At 44.4% G+C, this 22,529-nt stretch overlaps 1 protein-coding gene across 2 annotated transcripts; it reads right to left on the reverse strand.

Moving 5' to 3' along the window:
• Nucleotides 1-11,086: 11,086 nt before the first annotated feature.
• Nucleotides 11,087-22,154, reverse strand: METTL2A (methyltransferase like 2A). 2 transcript variants are annotated; one of them, XM_010856465.1, is made up of 9 exons: nt 22,035-22,154; nt 21,738-21,829; nt 19,698-20,053; nt 18,559-18,608; nt 18,164-18,224; nt 16,342-16,481; nt 14,407-14,513; nt 12,697-12,762; nt 11,087-11,853 (listed from the first exon to the last, which is right to left on the reverse strand). In XM_010856465.1, exons 1-9 carry the CDS (start codon nt 22,142-22,144, stop codon nt 11,699-11,701), a joined length of 1,137 nt encoding a protein of 378 aa, XP_010854767.1. In that variant the 5' UTR covers nt 22,145-22,154; the 3' UTR covers nt 11,087-11,698. The 2 variants fall into 2 exon arrangements, with proteins under 2 accessions (XP_010854767.1, XP_010854768.1); XM_010856466.1 differs by lacking the exons at nt 11,087-11,853; nt 12,697-12,762 and adding an exon at nt 13,630-14,153.
• Nucleotides 22,155-22,529: the final 375 nt, after the last annotated feature.

The raw sequence follows: 22,529 nt of genomic DNA on the forward strand, positions 1-22,529 counted from the left end.
CTTTCCTTCCAAGGAGTAAGCGTCTTTTAATTCCATTGCTGCAATCACCATCTGCAGTGATTTTGGAGCCCAGAAAAATAAAGTCAGCCACTGTTTCCCCATCTATTTGCCATTTCAAATAGATTTGTATTTCAAATCCTGAAAGACAATGCTGTGAAAGTGCTGCACTGAATATGTCAGCAAATTTGGAAAACTCAGCAGTGGCCACAGGACTGGAAAAGGTCAGTTTTCATTCGAATCCCAAAGAAAGGCAATGCCAAAGAATGTTCAAACTACTGCACAATTGCACTCATCTCACATGCTAGTAAAGTAATGCTCAAAATTCTCCAAGCCAGGCTTCAGCAATACGTGAACTGTGAACTTCCAGATGTTCAAGCTGATTTTAGAAAAGGCAGAGGAACCAGAGATCAAATTGCCAACATCTGTTGGATCATAGAAAAAGCAAGAGAGTTCCAGAAAAACATCTATTTCTGCTTTATTGGCTATGCCAAAGCCTTTGACTGTGTGGATCACAATAAACAGGAAAATTCTGAAAAAGATGGGAATACCAGACCATCTGACCTGCCTCTTGAGAAACCTGTATGCAGGTCAGGAAGCAACAGTTAGAACTGGACATGGAACAAGACACTGGTTCCAAATAGGAAAAGGGGTACATCAAGGCTGTATATTGTCACATCATGAGAAATGCTGGGCTAGAGGAAGCACAAGCTGGAATCAAGATTGCCGGGAGAAATATCAATAACCTCAGATATGCAGATGACACCACCCTTATGGCAGAAAGTGAAGAAGAACTAAAGATCCTCTTGATGAAAGTGAAAGAGGAGAGTGAAAAAGTTGGCTTAAAGCTCAACATTCAGAAAACTAAGATCATGGCATCCGGTTACATTACTTCATGACAAATCTAGACATTTTATTGAAAAGCAGAGACATTATGTTGCCAACTAAGGACTGTATAGTCAAAGCCATGGTGTTTCCAGTAGTCATGTATGGATGTGAGAGTTGGACCATAAAAGAAGCTGAGCACCTCTCTCCTGCCAAAGAATTGATGCTTTTGAACTGTGAGTTGGAGAAGACTCTTGAGAGTCCCTTGGACTGAAAGGAGATCCAACCAGTCCATCCTAATGGAAATCAGTCCTGAATATTCATTGGAAGGACTGACGCTGAATCTGAAGCTCCAATACTTTTGTCCCCTGATGCGAAGAGCTGACTCATTAGAAAAGACCCTGATGCTGGGAGGGATTGAAGACAGGAGAAGGGGGCGACAGATGAGATGTTTGGATGGCATCACTGACTCAAAGGACATGGGTTTGAGCAAGCTCCTGGAGATGGTGAAGGCCAGGGAGGCCTGGCATGCTGCAGTCCATGGGGTGGCAAAGAATGGGACACGACTGAGAGACCAACAACAACCCTCACTTCATCTGTCATCTGTCCTGATTCCACTCCTCCCTCAGCAGCCCCCCAACCACTAGTCCCCCTCTGAGCTTCCATCCCTCCATCTTCCTAGCCACCCCTGACGTTCAGTGCACCCTTAGCTGCCTGCATCACCGGGAGCCTCCCAATTGCTCCTTCTGATTGTCCCACCCCCCACAGCATATTTTCCATGTAATTCAGGAAATTCAGATGTAATTCAGGTCAGACCACTCCCTCTCCTAAAACTCTCCCCCACCTTCTCCATGTAATAAGACGACAGCCTAACTCAGCAGGCTTTATGAGGCCCTTGGTGGTCTAGTCCTCTTTCCAACTTCCTCCACCATTCTTTTTTGGTGACCTTTTCCCCACCTCCCTTTAGTTCTTCAAATGTCTAAGATTCCCTGCCTCAGGGCTTTTGTTTCTCCAGGTTCTTGCTTCTGGCTGCTACACCCTTACCCTGGGTCTTATCATTGCCCATGGCAGAGCTGAAGAATTGATGCTTTTGAATTGTGGTGCTGGAGAAGATGCTTGAGAGTCTCTTGGACAGCGTGGAGGTCAAACCAGTCAGTCCTAAGAAAAGTTATGACCAACCTAGACAGCTTATTAAAAAGCAGACATTACTTTGCCAACAAAGGTCCATCTAGTCAAAGCTATGGTTTTTCCAGTAGTCATGTATGGATGTGAGATTTGGACTATAAAGAAAGCTGAGCACTGAAGAATTGATGCTTTTGAACTGTGGTGTTGGAGAAGACTCTTGAGAGTCCCTTGGACTGCAAGGAGATCCAACCAGTCCATCCTAAAGGAAATCAGACCCGACTCATTTGAAAAGACCCTGATGCTGGGAAAGATTGAAGGCAGGAGCAGAAGGGGATGACAGAGGATGAGATGGTCAGATGGCATCACCGACTCAACGCACATGAATTTGAGTAAACTCCAGGAGTTGGTGATGGACAGGGAGACCTGGTGTGCTGCAGTCCATGGGGTTGCAAAGAGTTGGATACGACTGAGCAACTGAACTAAACTGAACTGATTGGTATAAAAACAAACATAATTGAGGCTGCCTTCATTATCATCCTATTCATCCTATTCATTTTTTCTTTCTGGTTTTGTTTTTTTAATTTATTTTTTAAAAAACTTAATCCCTGGCTGCATGGTGCAGCTTGTTGGCTTGTGGGGTCTTAGTTCCCTGATCAGGGATCAAACCTTGGCCCTCAGCAGTAAAAGCTCAGAGTCCTGATCATTGGACCACCAGGGAATTCCTCTCTTCTGGTTTTAAAATAAATCAAAATTAAAAACATTTTCAAAAGCCCCTAAAAGTATGATGGGCCCAAGTCACTGCACTGCAAAGGAGACTGTGCCCCATGCCTCATGAAGAAGCTGACTCTGGCTGAAGGCAACAACCTGAAACTCATCAAAAGCTTGAAGGTTTTATCTCCTCTTCACTGGTCTCTGGGACTTTAGAGAAGAAATGCAGATCAGTGCTTCCTGCTACAGACTCACTAACACATGGTTATTCTCTCCAGGCAAAAGTTACCTGGGGACATACTACATATATAACTGCTAAATATACAATATATGATAAAGTGTGTCTTACACAAACTAGTCTTGTAAATACAGAATAGCCTACAGAGGTTGGTTTTCAATGCTGTTCTCTGCAAGTTATAGTGGGGGCCGCTATAAGGGGCTGATAAGTTATAGGGGGCCGCTCGGGCTGCTGGATTATTTTTTATACCTGACTGACAGTTAAGGAAACTGAGAACCAGTAATGGGGCCAAGATGATGCAGAGAACAAATGAAACAGTGATCCCAGGATTTCAACCCTGGTCTGTGCTTCGGACAGACTGAGTTTGTGGTGCCTGAGGGTCTTCTAAGGAAAGAGATGTCAGGAGGCAGTTAGATAAACTAGTTCAAGGCTCAAGTGGGATCCTTAGCTTGTGACATAGATTTGGGAATTATCCGAGTGCTGGTGGCATTTAAAGATTCAGAGTGGAACAGCTTGTTCAATCTGTTGCAGCCTCTGTTATCATGAAACCACCCTGAGTGGGCCTCCTCCTCAGGGAGCTGGCAGCTTTGCTGTCCTGTGGGTGTTTACCCCTGCTCTCTTCCAGGTGTGCCTGGCTCCTGAGAAACATGTATGGCGAACCTTCTGTCCACAGTCCCTGGGCTACCAGCACGGGCTTCCACCTCCAGTCCCACTACTTCTTTTTTGGGGTCATTGCACAGCATGTGGAGTTCCCTGACCAGGGATCGAACCCATGCCCCCTGCCTGCAGTGGAAGCCCAGGGTCCCAATCAATGGACTGTCAGAGGAGCCCTCCACTATTTCTTGCTGGATTAGATGCTAGAACTTGACTTTCTTTGCTTTGATGCCTGATCTCCATAGGGACCCGTCACCTGGGTGACATTCTGTGTCATCCAACCAGTAAATACTGAGCACCAACTGTGTGCAGGACGCCATTGCAGATCCCGAGGATACCACTGTGAACAAAGCAGACAAAGTCTCTTGAACCCAAGGAGCTTACAGTCTAGAGGCAGGAGGCAGACAATAAGTAAATAATGGTTCCAGGTGTCATGAATACGATAAAGCCTCACAATGTGGTGTGAGGGCAGCGGAGGGCTCTGAGGAGTGGCAATGACACAGGGCAAGGCCCCTGGTGGGAAAGGAACCTCAGGGGGGAATGTTGGAGCTGAACCCTGAATGAGAAGAAGGCAGCAGTCATGAGAAGGTGGAGCCTGTGCGGAGTCCTTCCAGGAGCAGTGAGTCTGAGGTGTCCAGGCTGGGCGTGTCTGGAAGGCCCAACTGATAGGAGGGAAGAGAGGGGCTCGGAAAGGCAGAAAAAGCCATGGTGGGCAGGGGTCCTCCCTGGGTGAGAAGACCCAACCCAGGACTACCAAGGACACCTAACATGGGAAGGGAAAAAATAAGTCAAGAGAAGACCCCTCTTGGACTTCCCTGGTGGTCCAGTGGTTAAGACTCCATGCTTCCACTGCAGGGGGCCTGGGTTGGGATAGTTCTGCGTGCCTCTCAGTGTGGCCAAAAAAGAAAAGAAAAGACCCCTTTTTACTGAGAAAGGAAGAAGAGGGAGGAAGAAGAAGTAAGACAGAAGCAGCAGCAGGACTGGGGCCCTTGTTAAAAAATTGTTAAGAATTTCAAGATGGCAACAGCAGAACATCTAACTTGGCGTATGTCCTTCTGAGCAGCTGGCACGGTGCCACTCCACAGGACACAGCCCAGCAGACAGCCTTGGGAAGATGAAGGGCTCCTCCCTTCACCCCAGGCCGAGCCTTGCCGGCAGGGCCCCCAAACACAGAGTAAATGCGGTAGATTAAAATTTTTCTATTTTGATGAAAAAGTTGCAAATTGTACAGTGTTGCACAACCAACATAATGTAGCTGATTTCATGGACTTTTAAGAGCTGTCTTGATATTACACTTCTGACAGCTGCAGTATTCTCCTTTCCCCTGGAAGGCTTAGCGGGGGGTGGGGGGTTTGGGCGGCGCCTGTCTCCTCCTCATGCTCCACATGGAAGGGGACAGGATTAACCGCTGAGCAGGTGTGCCATGTTCCCAGGCAGGCACAGCTGGTTGGGGCCAAGAATGTTTAAACCCCTATATTATGTCAAATATCATTTTTATCAAACCTCCCCTCCTTAATCTTAGGCTAATTACCTTAACGATTAACACTAGTTGTCTGACCTTGGTAAACCGTTTACTGTCCTTGAACTTCAGATTTCCTCATCTGTAAAAAGGCGATGATTATACTGATACTTCACAGGGGTGCTGTGAGGATTAAACATATGAAAAGCCTTTTAAAGAGTACTAAGGTTTAACCAGATGCTAGGTAGTGTTACTACAGATCTGCTCCATTGCTGCCTCCCCGGGGTGGACAGCACCAAGGCTGGATGGGAGCTTCTCTTCATAGCACTGACTCCTAGACTCTGATGTATTGTTTTTTTTCCCCTGTTTTCTAGTGTATTTTTAACAATCAACTTCTGATCTTCAGTTTTTCAAGCAGCAGCTTCCTTTCCTGGGGAGATCCCCTTGGCTTGTCAGTCATGCCTCAGATCACAGATCAATAATCCTCATTTATGTACCAGGCTCTTGTGAGTTGGGCTGCCTGCATAATTTTAATAGTCCCTAAATGAACCGAGAAGAAAGAATCCAGATCCTGGACCTGAGGGTTCTGAAGGAGACAAGTAATTATTCTTACTTGTTGCTTAGTCAGTTTGGGTAACTCTTATTAAAATGTGCTGAAGGCAGATACATTTATTACAAGAGTGAGCAATGGTCCCGGAAGCTTCTCTTTGTGATGCAGTGTTGCTCACGCTGAGGGGTGGAGATGCAGTGGCTGTTCCTCTGGTCTTGAAGGCTCTGCCCTCACATATCCCATGAAGGATGTCACCTCCTCCTGCCCACCCCACCTCAGAGGGCCCTTTCCCCTGCTCCCCGCCACCTCTGTATCCTTCCTACTGTGTTTGACTCTTCCTGGTACATCCTCACCTGATTCATTTTTTATGGGTTTATATTGTTGGGATCACCCCATCCAAACATGAGCTCCGAGAGAGCTGAGACTCTGCTCTGTGGGGTTTCCAGGCCTGGGGCTCAGGGCCTTTCACCAGCAATCAGATCCAGATAGAACTTATACTATTCTTTTGTTTTCATTGTATTTATTTTTTAAAGACTTTTGCTCATGATGAGTGATACTTATTTTACATTTATCATAGTGATATAAAGTTTCCTTTAAAAATAAGTTTAAAACTGTAAGTAATTTCAGGTGCCCACATGTCACAAAAATGGTGTTCTGTGGAAGCCTTTTAGGGACTCTGCTTGGTCTGTAATCCCATTCTGGCAACTGTATACACACACACACACACACACCAGCATTAGGAGGTGGGTTATAGTCATTTCCTACAAGTGGACCAAACAGCAGGGAAGGTCCTTAGCCAGACTGGAGGGTTCTGGGGAGTACACACTTCCCAGGGCTCCCTAGGCCCCTCTTCCTTTCTGCCTGGGGGTCCATGAGACACCCCATGTCCTTCTACCTTCTGTTTTCTCCCTAAGCCAGCTTGAGCTGCTCGTGCTTGCAATCAAAGCCCTGTACACTACAGTCTTCTGAAGTTAAATACAAACTGGGTGTCGAAGCATGTCTGTTGAGGGGGATGAGGGCACGGCAGGAAGAAGCTATTCAGTCTTCACGTATCTCTGCACGGCTGTGGGTCAGGTGTTTGCCACCTGGCTAAATGTTGAGAACACAAAGCTCCCCCAAGAAATTCATCATTTAGTGGGCTCCACTGAGTGTCGGTCTTAATCACCCAATAAATGTTGAGTAATGGGAAGCAAGGCTGAGGAGGGCGTGGGGTTCACTGGCAGCACCGTGCATCAGAGGGCTTTTCTTCTGTCCTGCTCCTCCCCTCGGAGGCATTTCTCTAACAAGCTATTGCTGTCTTAAGGGTTTCAAGTATGGTTCCTTCTAAAAGGATATATATATATTTTTTCTTTCTTTCATTTTTGGCAGAGAAGGGAGGTGATATTTAAGGTTTAATGAAGAAATCCAAACTCAGAGAAAGGAAGGTGGGGAATGAATGTATGTGCTTTCTCAGTCGTGTCTGACTCTTGACAACCCCATTGGCTGTAGCCTACCAGGCTTCTTTGTCCATGGGGATTCTCTAGGTATGCAATCTGGGGCTTCCCTCAAGGTAAAGAGGCCAAGTTTGTGCCTTTGGTCAAGGTTACTGGCTACTGTGTCTCAGGGGGCGCCCCCAGAGGGTGGAATCTGACTGTGGCTGTTGGTCCCCTAACTTGGTCATGCAGTACATCCCACTGACTAGTCAACAGACAATCCATACCCAATCTTGAACCTAGAAATTCATTGGAATGGAGAGGCAGCCGTGATGCATCATTTCACCTTTTTCACTGACAAAATTTATCACCAGCATTCCTCCCACCCCTCAACCCAGGTTCCCAAATCACAGAATTAAGATGCATATAAAAATGTGCAACGCATCGATGCAGCTCGGCTCTGAAAATAGCAGCTGTAGCCACAAACCAAAGAACAGGCCTTTGTGAAGAGTGAAAGAAGCTGTTAGTCGTGAGTTCTTTTAAGTCAGATATAAGCCCCCCCACCCTGCCCAACTACTAAAGTAACACCTTTAATCAAAGATAGGAATCAATTAGAGGAAAGCAGTATGTCCTAGCACATTAGATTTTCCTTTTCCTGCTAAATTTCCAAGGTCCTGATTTCCCAGCCAGAGCCCAGGAGATTATGAACTCACATGAAGGCAGCTAGAGGACCCATTGCAAAGCAATAGGTCTGGCAGCATCAGCAGAGGCCAGGTTCAAGATGAAGCACGCACACCAGGAGACGAATCACTTCTGAGCCATAAGGACCCAAGGTCTCCGGGGAAGAGTGTCACAACCTGACCCTGGGCAACGCCGTCAGGAACACAGCTCCTCTCTGATAGCCCTGGTGCACCCATCTCAAATCAAACTGTCCCTCATTTTTTAAACAATGTTGAATCTGTCTCCTCAGCCAAATTAACATCACTTAGGAAGATCAGTGAGTTTCAGAAACCCTACTCTGCTAGACTTGAATCTAAACCACACAACTTTCTGAGAAGTTTCATATGTGGAGCTACCTTCCCAGCCAACACAGCACTTTTCTTGCCTGAAGAGGGTCAAGAGAGTCAGACTGAAAGCCCAGGCAGCCTGTGTTTTCCTGAGTGGCACTGAGGTCATACTTTAATCTACCCTGACCATGTTTAATTGTCCGCTGCCCCTCATTAGTGATTCCAAGGCTGAAAAATTATGCAAAGTCCCTTACAGAGTTCAAGTTAGCCTGACAGATAAAAAGAGAGCTTGGCATATGGCTAAATGGCAAAGAGATGGGGGGTGGGGGCAATAGGAAGGAAAGATAAAGGCTCAACTTTTATATACCTAAACCCAAAGCACAGGCAGGTACTGGGATAAAGGAATAAAAACTGTTTCTGAGCTTCCCTGGTGACTGGGTGGTAAAGAGTCTGCCTGCCAACGCAAGACACACATTTGATCACTGATCTGGGAAGACTCCACATGCCACGGAGTAACTAAGCCTTTGCACCACGACTACTGAGTCTGTGCTCTAAAGCTCAGGTGCCACAACTACTGAAGCCCCTGCACCCTAGACCCCGGGTTCCACAAGCGAAGCCATGACAATAAGCCTGCGCGCCACAACTAGAGAATGGCCCCTGCCTGCCGGCACTAGAAAGAGAGCCGCACAGGAATGAAGACCCGGCAAAGCCAAAAATAAAATAACAGAATTATTTTAAAAGGAAAGGAAATAGTCACTCAGTCGTGTGACCCCATGGACTGTGGCCTGCCAGGTTCCTTCTGTCCATGGAATTTTCCAGGCAAGAATACTGGAGTGAGTAGCCATTCCCTTCTGCAGGGGCTCTTCCTGACCCAGGGATCAAACCCAGGTCTCCTGCATTGCAGGTGGATTCCTTACCATCTGAGCCAGAAAAATTAAAAAAGGCAATGATCAGGTGTACCAAATTAAGTGTCTCCAAACTATAATTTTTCTCTCGTGAGAAAAGTTGCCTTTACTGAAGTGTGCAGACCACAATAAATAAAAGCCTTTTTATAACTAGTTGAAACTTCTTAAACTCCACCAAATTTTTTCACTTCTTGGCACACAGATATGCTAATTCTTTGGCTTTTCCCAACACACCTTAAAAAGCTTCCCTAGTGGTCCTTGTTCATCTTGTTTCATCTTCATTGGAGCAAAGTTCTCGATTACAGCGTCTGCCAGCACCAGCTTGTTATGGTGGTGGTGACGCCAGCCAGCACTGTGGCAGGAAATCTCCACAGAGAGCCCTGTCACTGCCATGCGGATGACAACCTTGTTGGAGGCGCTCCCTTGGCTGGCTGGGTGTAGGTGACATAGAAAAAATGGTTATATGTGAGGGGATCAGCCCATTATGTTTAGGATTATGGGCATTGGTGATTGTTGAAAAGGGAACAAGTACAGACACAAAATCCTGCGGTGTTGGACTGGGATCAAAGGTATTCGTCTGAACTGATGGTTTTCAATACATATTTAAGTAGAGAAATACAGACTCGAGTATGTATATATACACATATCGCTGTACTTCATCCACTGAGGGGGCCAGGGAACAGGCACCCAGTGAGCACCCTTAGCTTGGTTTCTAAACACCCGGCTCTTCTAAACGAAACTAGACCTCCTTGGGGGGCATGGCTGGTTCAGACTGAGACAGAGAAGGTACACGATGAGCCTGGAACAACTTGTGCTTGAAGTGCTGGAATGGTTGTTCATTCATCCTTTGAAATGAAGACTAGATACACTAAACGATTCCCTTTGGCATCTCTGAAGCATTTACAACAGAAACAGTTTTTATTCCATCTTCCCAGCTCCTGTCTTGTGCTCTGCACCTTAAAAAGTGGAGTCTTTGCCTCCTCTTTGCACATGACAAAGGGTCACAGAAACACATGAAGGGGCTCCCAGTGGCCAAATCTGGGACAATGAGCATAAAAATCACAAAGTATCAAAATGATAGCAATGTACAATAAGCACTGAGTAAAATAGAAACCCATGAATCCGTAAGTAAACCGAGAGAGAAAAGGAAGCCTTCCTTACACAGAGCACCAACCGGTAAGTGTAGGAAGGATGTGGGATTCAAACACACTACCTGGCTACCATCATGAGAGTAATTTAGCCAAGAAACAGCAACAGATGCTTAAACAATGGGGTAAAGTTTAAAGAGGAATGGGGTATTTAGTCTCAAAGCACTACCTTACAAAATACTTCTTAGGAATTTTTCAGTGGAGAAACCCACCAGGCACCACCTCAATTAAGTGATCAAAGTTAACATCAACAATTTAAGATACTTCAAAATCAACATACTGCAACAGCAACACTTCTGATATCCCTGCCAACAATACGTAACTAAAACCAAATCATGAGGAAGGCACCAACAAACCCAATTTGAGGGCACTCTGCAAAGGCTTTAATCTTCAAATGTCAAGGTCATAAAAACAAACTTCAAGGATTGTTCCAGGCTGAAGGAAACTGAGACATGGCTACTAAATGCAACACAATGGCTTTTTTCTTTTTTGATGATAAAGGATATTATTTGGACCCCATTGGGAAAACTTGGTTATCTGAGGCTGGGTGTTTCCATGTTAATTTCTACTTCTGATGGATATGTTTGGTGATCTAAGAGAATATCTTCAGTTACAGGAATTACACATTACAAAATATTACATAAGATACACTGTAGTGTTGGGACATCATCCTGCAACTTACTCTTAAAAAGGATTCAGGGCAGAATTCCCTGGTGGTCTGGCAGTTAAGACTGTGCTTCCACTGAAGGGGGCCTGGGTTTGATCCCTAGTCAGGGAACTAGATCCCATGTGTTGCAACTAAAAAAGATCCTACATGCTGCAATGAAGATGGAAGATCCCGTGTGCCACAACTAAGACCCAGAGCAGCCAAATAAATAAATACTTTCTTTAAAAAAAGAAGAAAAAAATAAATCAAGGGGGTGGGGGAGGGCAGCAATCACATTTAAAAAGTAACAGGGATGGAATGATCACATTCAGAAGTGAAATGCCTAAAATTCTCCCAATGTCTTTTGCGTCAAAAATATAAGAGCACGCGCACACACACACACAAAAGACAATTTGCTAAAAGTGAAGATCTTTTTAATGTTTTTAGACACAGGTTACTTAAGATGGGGGCGGGGGTGGGGGGAGAACACTACTTAAAATTCCAAGGAACTAAGGTTAAGCAGAGATCACAACCAAATATTTAACAGGGACACTCTATATTGATGCTTTTTTTCTGAGTCAGGAGAAGATCCAAAGACAGGCAATTCTTCCCAGTTTGCTTCCTTGATGATCACTGAGTGAGATTTTTATTTATCTTTCCAGGCATCAACTGCTTAGTTCACATATCTGAATCCTCAGATAATTTAATGCAACTCAGTCATTCACTTTATCATATAATACTTTCACATGGATATAAATTCCTGATTCCCATGAATAACATTTCAATTATTAAGTTACAAAATGGCAAGAAAGATTGAGATCGCCACATAAGAAAAAAACTTGAGAAAAGTGTATCACAGGGCTTCACAAATATGAAGCAAAACAGTTAGAATCTTGATATAAAATAATTCTTCCCAGGTTCAAATCTGTTTTGAATCCTTGAATGGTTCAATAACAAGACACCATTTGTGAATGTTCTTTTTAAAAAGCCCAACGAGCCTGTGAGTCAGCACAGATCCTGCCTCTCAGCCGGTGCTAGACCCAAGAGGCTTGCGATACTTGCACTGAATCCACACTCGGTACATTGTCAGTTGTTTTCCTCGATTCACTTGCAACCGGCGATCCACCAGGTTCTGAACCTTTTCCAGTCCAGCAGTAGTGAAAAGTGTGTCCAGTTCATCTAGTTTGGAAAGAGATATTTACATATTTTCCCCTGAATAAAAAGCACCGTGTCTACCACTCCCCATGCTAAATGGTACTCTGTGAGACTGCTGTCCCGCCTCACAGACTTTAAGTGGTTTGGGCAGTATGGTTTACCTACAATCGCAGTAGTGACTTGGTAGCAGCAAGTCCTCGTTTAGGCAGAGGAAGGCAAACCACGTGTGAAAGGTGGCCTGGAACGCACCAGGAAAGCCTTTCTAAGAGTCAGCTGATGGGAAAGAATTTTCTAGGGTTCTACGTACATCTTACAATCATATGCAAAAATTGATGTGTTATGTCAAAGCCATTTGTTTTTTTTTAAGGGGAGAGGTTTCATCACTCACTAAAGGTTCAGCAAAGTATGTGACCTGAAGATGGCCCAGGGACAAAGTATTCATATGGCACCGGTGGAAGTGAAAACTGGCAGCAGGACAAGCAGCTCTGAGTTACACCTGGAACCCAGGGAGCAATGGGTTCACTTAAACTCAGGTGCACCTAAGGTACAACCCAGCTTCGAAGCAGAAACAGCTACAGTGCATTTTTGCAAAATGAGCACGTGTCCTGTTTTGGACAAAGTGATGGAGAGGAAGAGCAGGCAGCAGAAGAACAAGGCAGGGACCAAAGGCTCATATAAGCTGAGCCTACTGAGAGAACACTGAGTAGTTCCAGGTGGCTGGGGGTAGGCTAAGGGGTGGGGAAGGGCAGGGAAGAGGCTGCAAAAGGTAGGCGGGGCCAGATGACGTCACTTCTGAAAGCACACGGAGGAATATGGAAGCTAGTCCTGAGGGCTGTCAGCACAAAGCCAAGTGTTTTTGCGTCGTACCTTGTGTGAAGAAGTACACTCTGGTGCCATCGCCTCTCACATAGAAATTTTCAGACAGACACTGACCTGCAGAGTGATGTGGTAAAGACCAGAGAAACTTTAAAGCACTTCTGTCAATTTCACGGCCAATTAAATGTGCATATCAAGATACCAATTTCTTGGGCAGAGAACAGATCCTTTTCTAAGCTACTCTGGTACTTTGCAGGAATCTGCAGTCTCTCTCCTACAAAGGAATGATGCTTTGGAGAAGAGCAGCTCCAGAAGAATAATCAAACTTCAGTATCAGTGAACACATGTAATTCTCAGCCCCCTATTTTACAGTTCTGCTTCAGGATGAAAATAGCTTGTTTTCTCCCTTCCTCCATTAAATAAATAACACATACACTTTGTTTAAAAACAAAAGCAACTTTTAAGTGGCTTTCTGCCCCTTTAAAAACACATAGTAAAAATTCAAGGAATATAGCTAAGTTTAAGGAAATCTGAGACAGCCACTATTCCCATTTCAGTGACTGTCCTTTTGCATGTCTCTTCACGGTGTCCACATGCACACTCATAAATAGGATCCCATACAAACTGTTTTTTATCAAGGACACACTTCCCCTTCTGCTGCTAAGCCCCCTGACCTTCTCAGTTTAACAACCTGATGTGTAATCAATCCTTCTACACCTTTTGAATGTCAAAGTAATCTTATTTATTTTCCCCTGCTGCTAAGTTGCTTCAGTCGTGTCCGACTCTGTGCGACCCCATAGATGGCAGCCCATCAGGCTCCCCCGTCCCTGGGATTCTCCAGGCAAGAACACTGGAGTGGGTTGCCATTTCCTTCTCCAATGCATGAAAGTGAAAAGTGAAAGTGAGGTCGCTCAGTCGTATCCGACTCTTAGCGACCCCATGGACTGCAGCCTACCAGGCTCCTCTGTCCATGGGTTTTCCAGGCAAGAGTACTGGAGTGGGGTGCCATTGCCTTCTCTGTGCTTTATTTTTCCCTAGCTACTGTTAAACACAGGATTAAGTGTAAAATACCAACCCGCACAATGCTTTTCTCAGTTGGTCACACAGCCAAGTCCACCCTCCACGAGACCAGTGGTATGGGGTCCACCCCATGTGATAACACACATTACCCTATGCAGAGGCAGTCACTTTGTTTCCAAGGTTTTGCTTATTACATACATACTATGTGCTGGTTCCTGAATAAATCCACAGAAGATTGTTGGATTGAATGGATAACACCAAGGTGCTTTTGAAAAAAAAGCCACAACTATTCCTATTTCTGCCTTCCATGGAGGAACATTGCTCTCTCTGAGTCAGCCAGCAATAGGTATCTCCTTGCTGTTTCCATTTTCTTGAAGTTTTGTTTTCGGCCATTTGGATACGCTCTTCAGTAAATCAACTCTAACACACTTCTCATCTGTTTTCCGGGTGGGTCACTGATCTTTTCCCTTATCAATTTGCCAGCAGTCCTATTTGAACAGCATAGATATTAAGTCTTTACTGTTCTATTAACTGAAATATTTGTCCTCAATCTGTCATTTATCTTTTAACTTTTTAATGGCATCTTTTGCCATATCACACTTAAAACATACCACTCTTATCATGTATGAAATGGCTCTCTGTATGGAGCTATATAATTCAAGAGTCTCTATTTTATTCCACTAATTTGTGAGACTATTCTGAGGGCAAAGCCATTGTTTTGATTATAGTGGGGAAAAATACCTTTTTTAAACCGAAGCTGAGCCATGTCATAGCGGCCATAATCTCGCAGAAGCATTATCCCCCCGGGCTTCAGAAGCCTGCTCAGCTTGTTGATAGCATTCTGCATCCTGAAGGGCAGCAGGGAACGAAGATCAGATCTCTTCAAGAATAGAGTCCCCTCCTAACACCCCCACCACCCCCCACAAAAAAGAACAGGTCCCTTTTCTCTGTAGCGTTATTTGGAAAAGCCAGTGAACTTCCCAACACTGACATATCAGCCCTGAAATCTTAGCTCCTATGCTCTTGTTTCAGTTATAACCTGAGCTCACGCCCAAACCTCTAATGTACCTTCTACTGTCTGCTTACAACTGTGGCTTCTATCCACTGCCTTCAGTATGAAGAGGGCTGCTCCTTCAGTAGGGATCCACTGTGCGGGAAGTTACATGCTCTCGTTCTGGCTCACTTCCCACTCCTCAGGGGAAAGTCATCCCCACGCTGGGCTCCCATGGATCTCTGAGAGGACCCTTGACCACCCAGTGAGGAAACTGCTAGTTGACCCGCCTACCTGCCCACTAGGCTCAAGATCTCTGAATGCAGCCTGTCTATTTCCATCTGTTACATGAGGACTGAATCTCAAGAACTTTACAAGGTGACACAATCTGTATGCAAATGAGTACTCTGGGCAGAGTGCTCTACACTTCCGACTGCATTTTCCATATATAGAGTCTCAGCGTAGGTTTCAGCTTTAACTACTGAAGAAGTATAAATGCTTTGAACTTATAAAAACCACATGAAAGTCTGATTAAATACTGAATAACAAATTTTTTTTTGAATAATGTTTTTAATTTTAATGTTTTGTTTCAGTCCATGTCCGTTTAAAACTCGGTGGCTTCCTTGGTAGCTCAGCAGTAAAGAATCCGCCTGCCAGTGCAAGAGACATGAGGTTGAGCCCTGATTTTGGAAGACCCCACATGCTGCGAAGCATCCAAGCCTACGCGCCTCAACTATTGAGCCTGTGCCTCTTCTAACAAGAGAAGTCACTGCAATTAGAAGCCCGTATACTGCAACTACAGAGTAGTCCCTGCTCTGTGAAACTAGAGAAAAGTGCGAGCAGCAACGAGGACCCAGTACAGCCAATATATAAATAAATGAAACTATATAAAATTTACAGCATGTAAGCTTCTGCAATTAATGTTTAAAACCATGCCAGGCTGTTTGGGCTGTCTTCCACTGCCCTTATTTCACACTCACAATATTCCTATCAGGTCAAGTGACACAGTGCTATCCTAGAGGAAATGTGGGCTAGAGAAAGTCAGTCACACCCCACCCCCCAAAGCACCCCGACTGATGCCGCTTCCTTGAGACAATATTTCAACTTCATTGGGATGACTGGCTGCCTATGTCCAGGAGCCTTTAATGGTATCTTTTAAGGTAAACCAATCCACTTTCCTTTAATCTTGATTTTATGGAATTTTCCTTACTAGAGAAGTTTTCCAAAGAACTTAAATATCAGAAAACACTTGATGAGTTAAGTTTCACTGTATATTTTGTGCTGTTAATAAGCCTGGTTTATTTAAAAAGCCAATAATGAGATGTTCTTGAATAGCTGTGGCATTCACAGTTCTAAGATACCATGCTATGTGATCATTAACAGGAAATTTCTCCACATACCCACTAAGATGACTCCCTCATTCTTTGGAGATGTTAAACCATTATCATAAGAAGAACCAACCACTGCAGTCAACAGGCAGAGGTTTAGATGCTTGGAGTCCAACGTGGACTCCAAGACAAACTTAGAAAAGTGGTTGCCAAGCTTGTATCGCTTAGAATGAAATAGCTTCTTCCTGTCTATCAGAACATTAAAATCATTTTTATTAAGGTTCCAACTCTGAGATCAAGGTCCCTGATCAAAGCTTTGTTTTTGCTATGCTACTGGTTAAGGGACTTAAAACTTACTTGTCTGGAACGATTGCTGAGAGAACAAATATAAGGATGATGACATCAAGACTATTCTCAGGCATTGGGTAACTCTTATCTTCATCACATAGATCATGAACAAAGGCAAAACACCGAGAAGGGTCATATGCCGAATTTGTCTGCAGACAGATGGAAGAGAGGTTAGAAAATGTTCATATAGCCTCAAGAAAAACCATCTTGCTTTAAACATAATCCCTGCTGCTTCCCACTGAGGGAGATAGCTCTTGCCATTATAGCAAACATTGTTACTCTTAGGGTAAGAACCAGGAACAACTCTAGGAGCCTGTGAAATCCAACTTGTATGTTTAAAATGGTACATTCCTGACTCCTTTACTTCTAGTCTTTATTCTGATGAGGAGTCAGATCTGAGGACTGGAAAAAAATGAGGAAGGTAAGTGACCAAAAGGGCAAGGAGAAACCTCATAAGTAGGAAAACAAAACATACTGAAAAAGCATGATTTAAAGCAACTCCCACTACAGCATATTACACAGATCACAGAATTCTCCAGGAAAATCTCTCTCTCCAGATGTGGAAGATTTCACCTACAATTTATTATCATTAAACTAATTTAAAAAGTCTCACTATTCATCAGGCATTGGCCCTTAAGGAGAGTTTCAGAATCTGAAATTCCCTGGTGGTCCAATGGTTAGAACTCAGCACTTCTACTGTCAGGGACTCAGGTTTGATCCCTGGTTGTGAAACTTAGACTCCGCAAGTCGAGTGGCAAGACAAAAACAACAACAAAAAAGCCAACCAGAAATATTGGCGATCCCTGAGCTCCTGTGCTAGGAGCATCATACATGATTGTAACACACATTTTAGGGTAACTTCCCTATCTCTCTCTCTCTTCTCTAAAATGTGATTTTGTTTCTCACTGCTGCTACTGCTGAGTTGCTTTAGACATATCTGACTCTGTGCGACCCCATAGATGGCAGCCCACCGGGCTCCCCCATCCCTGGGATTCTCCAGGCAAGAACACTGGAGTGGGTTGCCATTTCCTTCTCCAATGCATGAAAGTGAAAAGTGAAAGTGAAGTCACTTAGTCGTGTCCGACTGCAGCCCACCAGGCTCCTTCGTCCATGGGATTTTCCAGGCAAGAGTACTGGAGTGGGGTGCATTGCCTTCTCCATGTTCCTCACTGGTCACAGCTAATTAACAGGGCAAGTAGAGGGTCAGCTGAGCTGAGTCAATCAGACTTTCTGGGGACTCTGGAATCAAGACACTGTCATTTAGGTGAGGTTCTGGGAATATCTGAAGAGGGAAGACTTATAAGGGACTGAGAGGGGCAAGTATATTGGGCCATGTATAAAACCAGGAAAAACCTGTCAGAGAAAACCAGCTGCAAAGGCAAAAAGCAAGCAAAAGGCAAATGGGCAATGGGAGGGAAAACACTATGACCTTGAGGGAGGTGCTGTGAAGGGGGTGGCAGCATCTCACCAGTGTGTCTTTGGTACCTGATACTTTGTCAGGGCTGTTTTAGTCCTGGCTACACCATATACCCTTGAGATCTATGACATTCCCTTTAATTAGCTGCGTTTGTCTACAAGTTTCTGTAACTCAATCCTAAATGAAACAATCATTTCATTTCAATCCTTAAAACATGACTTTAGGAAGGTCAAGAGACCTGCCCAAAGTTCCACAGCAGGAAGCAGCAGGTTCCATCATCATGTTTGGCCAATTCCTCTACTCCAGGCTATTTCAGACCACAGCACAATAAGCAACTAGTTAGAGACCTTGATTTTTATGAGGCCCTTTTCCCCTTAAGTCAGTGAAAATTACTGATAGGAGCACTGGACTTACCTGGACCAGTTCTACAGCTGTGGAAGAAAAATCACAACAGTATACAAAGAGGCTTGGGTCACTGAAATGGGCAGGAAAAAAACACAGCAGAGGCATTAGATTACAACCTGGATTATGTCTATTCTCTATACTATGCAGCAGAGTTAAAATATCAAAGGCACCACATGTTAACAAAGTAACAGGTTTAACACTCACTACTTTCCCTGATAACAAAGATAACTTATAGTCAATTAAGTCAAAACAATCCATAAATGGGTAGTGTAGACATCTAATCTCCTGTAACCCAGTTCCCCATAATTGCTGTTACCATTCGAATATAGTAAGAGTTCCAAGAAACAACAATGCATCACTTTTTTCTTTGCTGACATGCTGTTAGACTTTACAACAAACCTTACTTGTTAGTTTGTAGAATTGGGAAGACTGTGTTTCCCACACCACAACCAACCTGTAAACAGAAATCAGAAATGAACTATTAATCACAAAATTCCCAAAGAGTTAATTCCCTAAAGTAAATAAATAATCAACAATAAACAATTTGTCTTACTGTATTAGGAAAGGTGTAGTGACCAGAGCTAGAGTAATCATGACATTCCCTGCCCGTGACCTCAGGAACCCTTAAAGAGGTAGCCACAGTAGACGAGAATATGGGCTTTTATTAGCAGCATGGGACCTGGTCTGGGAAAAAGAGCATGGGCCGCTTTTACTTTTTGAGTTTGGGCAAATGGTCCTGTAAACAGTCTTTTCTTACTGAGCTCCACTATACCATTACTGTAAAAATGTTTCTAGTAGACGGGATTGAAAAAGTCATGAGGTGAACCACGGCAACACGGTCCTAAGTTCAGTGCTGGGTGTGGTAATAATGAAAATAGCACCATTTACTAAGAGCTTACTATGTGTCAGACACTATCCTCAGCCATTATATATACATTATCTCAATTAACCCCGTAATAACTATGAGGCAGAAGTCCCACTCCGCTTGGGGAGGATCAGGGACCAACACAAAGTCATGCCAGAGGACTCAGTCCCAAAACTAATCAGCTTCTGGTGGGGTGTGTAGTCACTTTTGTGAATAGTCACTTTACAGTGCACACTTTTCTTCTTCAGGCCTAGCCGAGCCTCTACCACACATACAGACTGAGAAGACAAAAAATCTCCACACCTGAAAAGCAGACACCATCCTAACTAACCTCTCCATCTCATAACTGTATCAGAAGTAACAGAAGCTGTCTTCTGACCTGGGACTCTCTACTAGATGGCAGGGTTAGCAGGACACTACAACTTTTGGACAGAATATAATGTTCCCAGGTAGCACCTCAGGTGATCTATCTTTGTTTGTCATGACCAAGGCATCTGGTCTGCAACTAGGACATTTCAAAAGCTCAAAAATGCAGGTGATTCCAGGCCAACATAAAGGAGGTAAGTCTAGTCAGCTTCATCATCAGAAGTTACTTTGGGGCTCATCCTCTCTAGTGCCACCCTCGGTGCATAAGACAGCCTCGCTAACCCCACTGCCAGGACAATAAAGGGAGGTTACCTCGAGTATTCGGTAGGTGGCGGAGGATCCAGGAAACTCATTAGCACAGATTTCCAGGCGATGGAGTTTCTGAGTTACACTCTCTTCCGTAAGAGGTGGCTGTGTCTTATCTCCAAGGCTAACAGAAGAACAACTGAGCTGTTCTTCTATTGTTAAACCAGGTCCATCCTCACCGCTTCTATAGTATTCATATACTTCACTCCTCTTATTCTCTGAGAGCAAATTCTTCAAGTGATTTTGGCTAGGTGCCAGCTCTGGGAATTCAGTAAAAAGCCAATGTCTATCCTTGAAAAACCCGTTTTCATGGATTTTGTAGAAGTTGTTCCAATATTTGTTGGCATTAATCTCATAATCAGCTGTAAATATTTAAGAAAGAATTTTAAGAACCATCTCTCAGTTTTATTTGTATACAATATAAATTACCACCCTGCTTCATCAAATTTTATACCAAAAGTTATACTCAAGTAGAACCTCAGTCTCAGAGCTGGTGGTCATTTGGTCCTATCACACTTGAATTTGCTCTGTATCTTTCCTTCCAGGGAGTTCAACTTCTGCCAGAAAACTTACTACCTATCAATTCTCCTCCCACATCTTTAGATGGCTCTTAACTATTAGAAAATTCTAATATTAAGCAAAAAATATGTCTAATCATTTCTGGTCAAAAGATCCTACTCTCTCTCATACAGAACAGCTCTTTCGTATTTGAGGGTAATTATTTCCCTTTTTAAAACCTCTTTTACAAGCTAAATGCCCCAGGTTCTTCAGTTATTCCCCACGTGAAGTCAATGGTTATAGTACAGGTATGATACTCTATCTTCTTTACATTATATTCCTATGTCTGTGGTTCTTTAGTGTGGAGCCCAGAAATGAATTCACTACTAACAGATACCAAGCATGGAAACAGAAAATGATGACAAGAGGAAAAGTGTTTCGATGAGAAGATCTGATGATAGAGGACAGGACAGACTAAAGTATGGACTGTTTAAAAGAAACCTGTGTTGTTGAAGGTGATCAAGGCAGTCCTAGATTTCAGTTTTACTTTTTATTTTTGAGATAACACTGGCTTATAACTAGATTTTAGCTTTCTGCTCTTTGCCAATACAGGGCCTTGACTAGTGTAGTAGAACAAGAAAAACCTCAGAAATTGGATCTCAATTCCACCACTACTAACTAAACTGCTTACCTCTGGGCAAGGCACTTAATGTCCTGAAGTCCAAGTTTCTTTAACTGTAAAAAGAGGATATTGGACTATATGATTTTCAAAATCCCTCTCAACCTTAATTTGGTTTGATGTAGTCTTTGTCAAACTATGTAAGGTTAATATTCCATAACTGGACTCTTCTACTTGTTCAGAACTATTTCTGTGGGTACTACTCTGCAATTTCTAGTGCCACCTTCAACTGTCACTTAGAACACAGGCCCAACTAGTCCTAGTTTTACTAACTAGGTGTATTTTTCAGTGAAATCATCCACCTCTTCAGAAGAGGCCTCTTTTCCTTTGCCCAGACTTATTTCCACTCTGATTCATCCATCTTTCCTTTGCAGAAGCCGTACCACCTCATAGCCACCACACAAGGAAAAGACACCTAACTCACGATTCATTAGCCAGCCGCCCCCCACCCCCCATTATTTAGAATCTGATCACTTGAATCCAGCTGTAATGGCAACATTTCCTCTGGCAAAATGTAATGACAATAGAAAGTATATCCTCCAAGACAATCATGTTGCCACAGGTCAGTCATATTGATATGGGTCTAGTCAACATAATTAAAGACTTAAGTCACTAGAAAATGCTATCGAGATACAGTTATCCTCTTCCAAACAACAAATCAAAACCAAAACACCCTTTATGCCCTAACAAGATCTCAAGGCACAGCCCTTTCCCAGCCTTGCCCAACCCCTCCCCTTCTCGTTCTATCCCAGAGTTCTGTATCAGACTAGTAACAAAGACTCTCGGGGCCTCGGTTCTCTGGCCTCTCCGGAGAGCACGTCCAGCAGTACGCAGGCTGTCAATATCACTGAGGGTCCACCCGGGCGCACCTTGCTTCTCCTGGCACACCCGCTGAGTGCTGTTCTCCTGGACTTTCCTTTCTGCCTCCGCGGCCTGCTCCTCCGACCACTCCACGTTGTCCCTGGGAAAATTAAATGGGCAGCTTAGGCGCCTCAGGTTTTCGCCGCGGGCAGCGAGTCGCTGGCCCCGCAGCGCCTCCTCCGTGGGAGGAGAGTGCCAAGAGTAGGCCCGCAGGACTCTGGTCGGCGGTCAGGGCCTTCTCAGAGTGCTCTGCGGCGCTGGGACTGAGGGCGAAGGGCAGGCCGGGCGAAGGGTAGGGCACTTACCAGGCATTGTGGTGAAAGACGCGAGCGGGGTCGCTCAGAAACCGGCTCCCGAACTGCTGCCTCTTCCCGCAGACGGCCGCAGGATCGCCTTCAGGGAAGGAGCAGTCCATGACACCGGAACCGGAAACACCTACTTTCCCCTCACGCGCGAACGCTCTGCAGGCCACACCCCTTTCGGAAATCGCCGGGTCTGGGCGGGAAAACACGGAGGCCGGGTGGGGCAGTCATGAGTCCCCCGTTGAGGCGGCGTTCGGGCTCTTCCTGGTGGGACGGAGCTATTTGGGAAAGAGACTCAGCGGGTTTTCGCCCCAGAGTCGTTAGTCCTTCAACAGGCGGGCGAGAAAGTGGTAGACGTTCCACTTGAGCCTCCTTTTAATTCTAGGATGCTTTAACAAGTTCCCAGTTTGTCTTAAGGAAGAATTTTGAATCACTTTAATAATTAGATAATTACCTAGCTTTACTGTAGAGCAATGGCCAAAATAATTGAGAAAAATA

Source organism: Bison bison, unplaced genomic scaffold (genome assembly GCF_000754665.1).
Source record: "Bison bison bison isolate TAMUID 2011002044 unplaced genomic scaffold, Bison_UMD1.0 scf7180017864371, whole genome shotgun sequence".
NCBI lineage: Eukaryota > Metazoa > Chordata > Mammalia > Artiodactyla > Bovidae > Bison > Bison bison.

Excerpts from the sequence above, each read along its gene's own strand:
- METTL2A (XM_010856465.1), bottom strand. The coding sequence starts at position 22,144 with ATGGACTGCTCCTTCCCTGAAGGCGATCCTGCGGCCGTCTGCGGGAAG. Across the intron at positions 18,609-19,697 it reads CCACCTACCGAATACTCGAG|GTTGGTTGTGGTGTGGGAAA; the intron begins GTAACCTCCCTT and ends TTCTGTTTACAG. Across the intron at positions 14,514-16,341 it reads TCAGCAATCGTTCCAGACAA|GATGCAGAATGCTATCAACA; the intron begins GTAAGTTTTAAG and ends GCTGCCCTTCAG.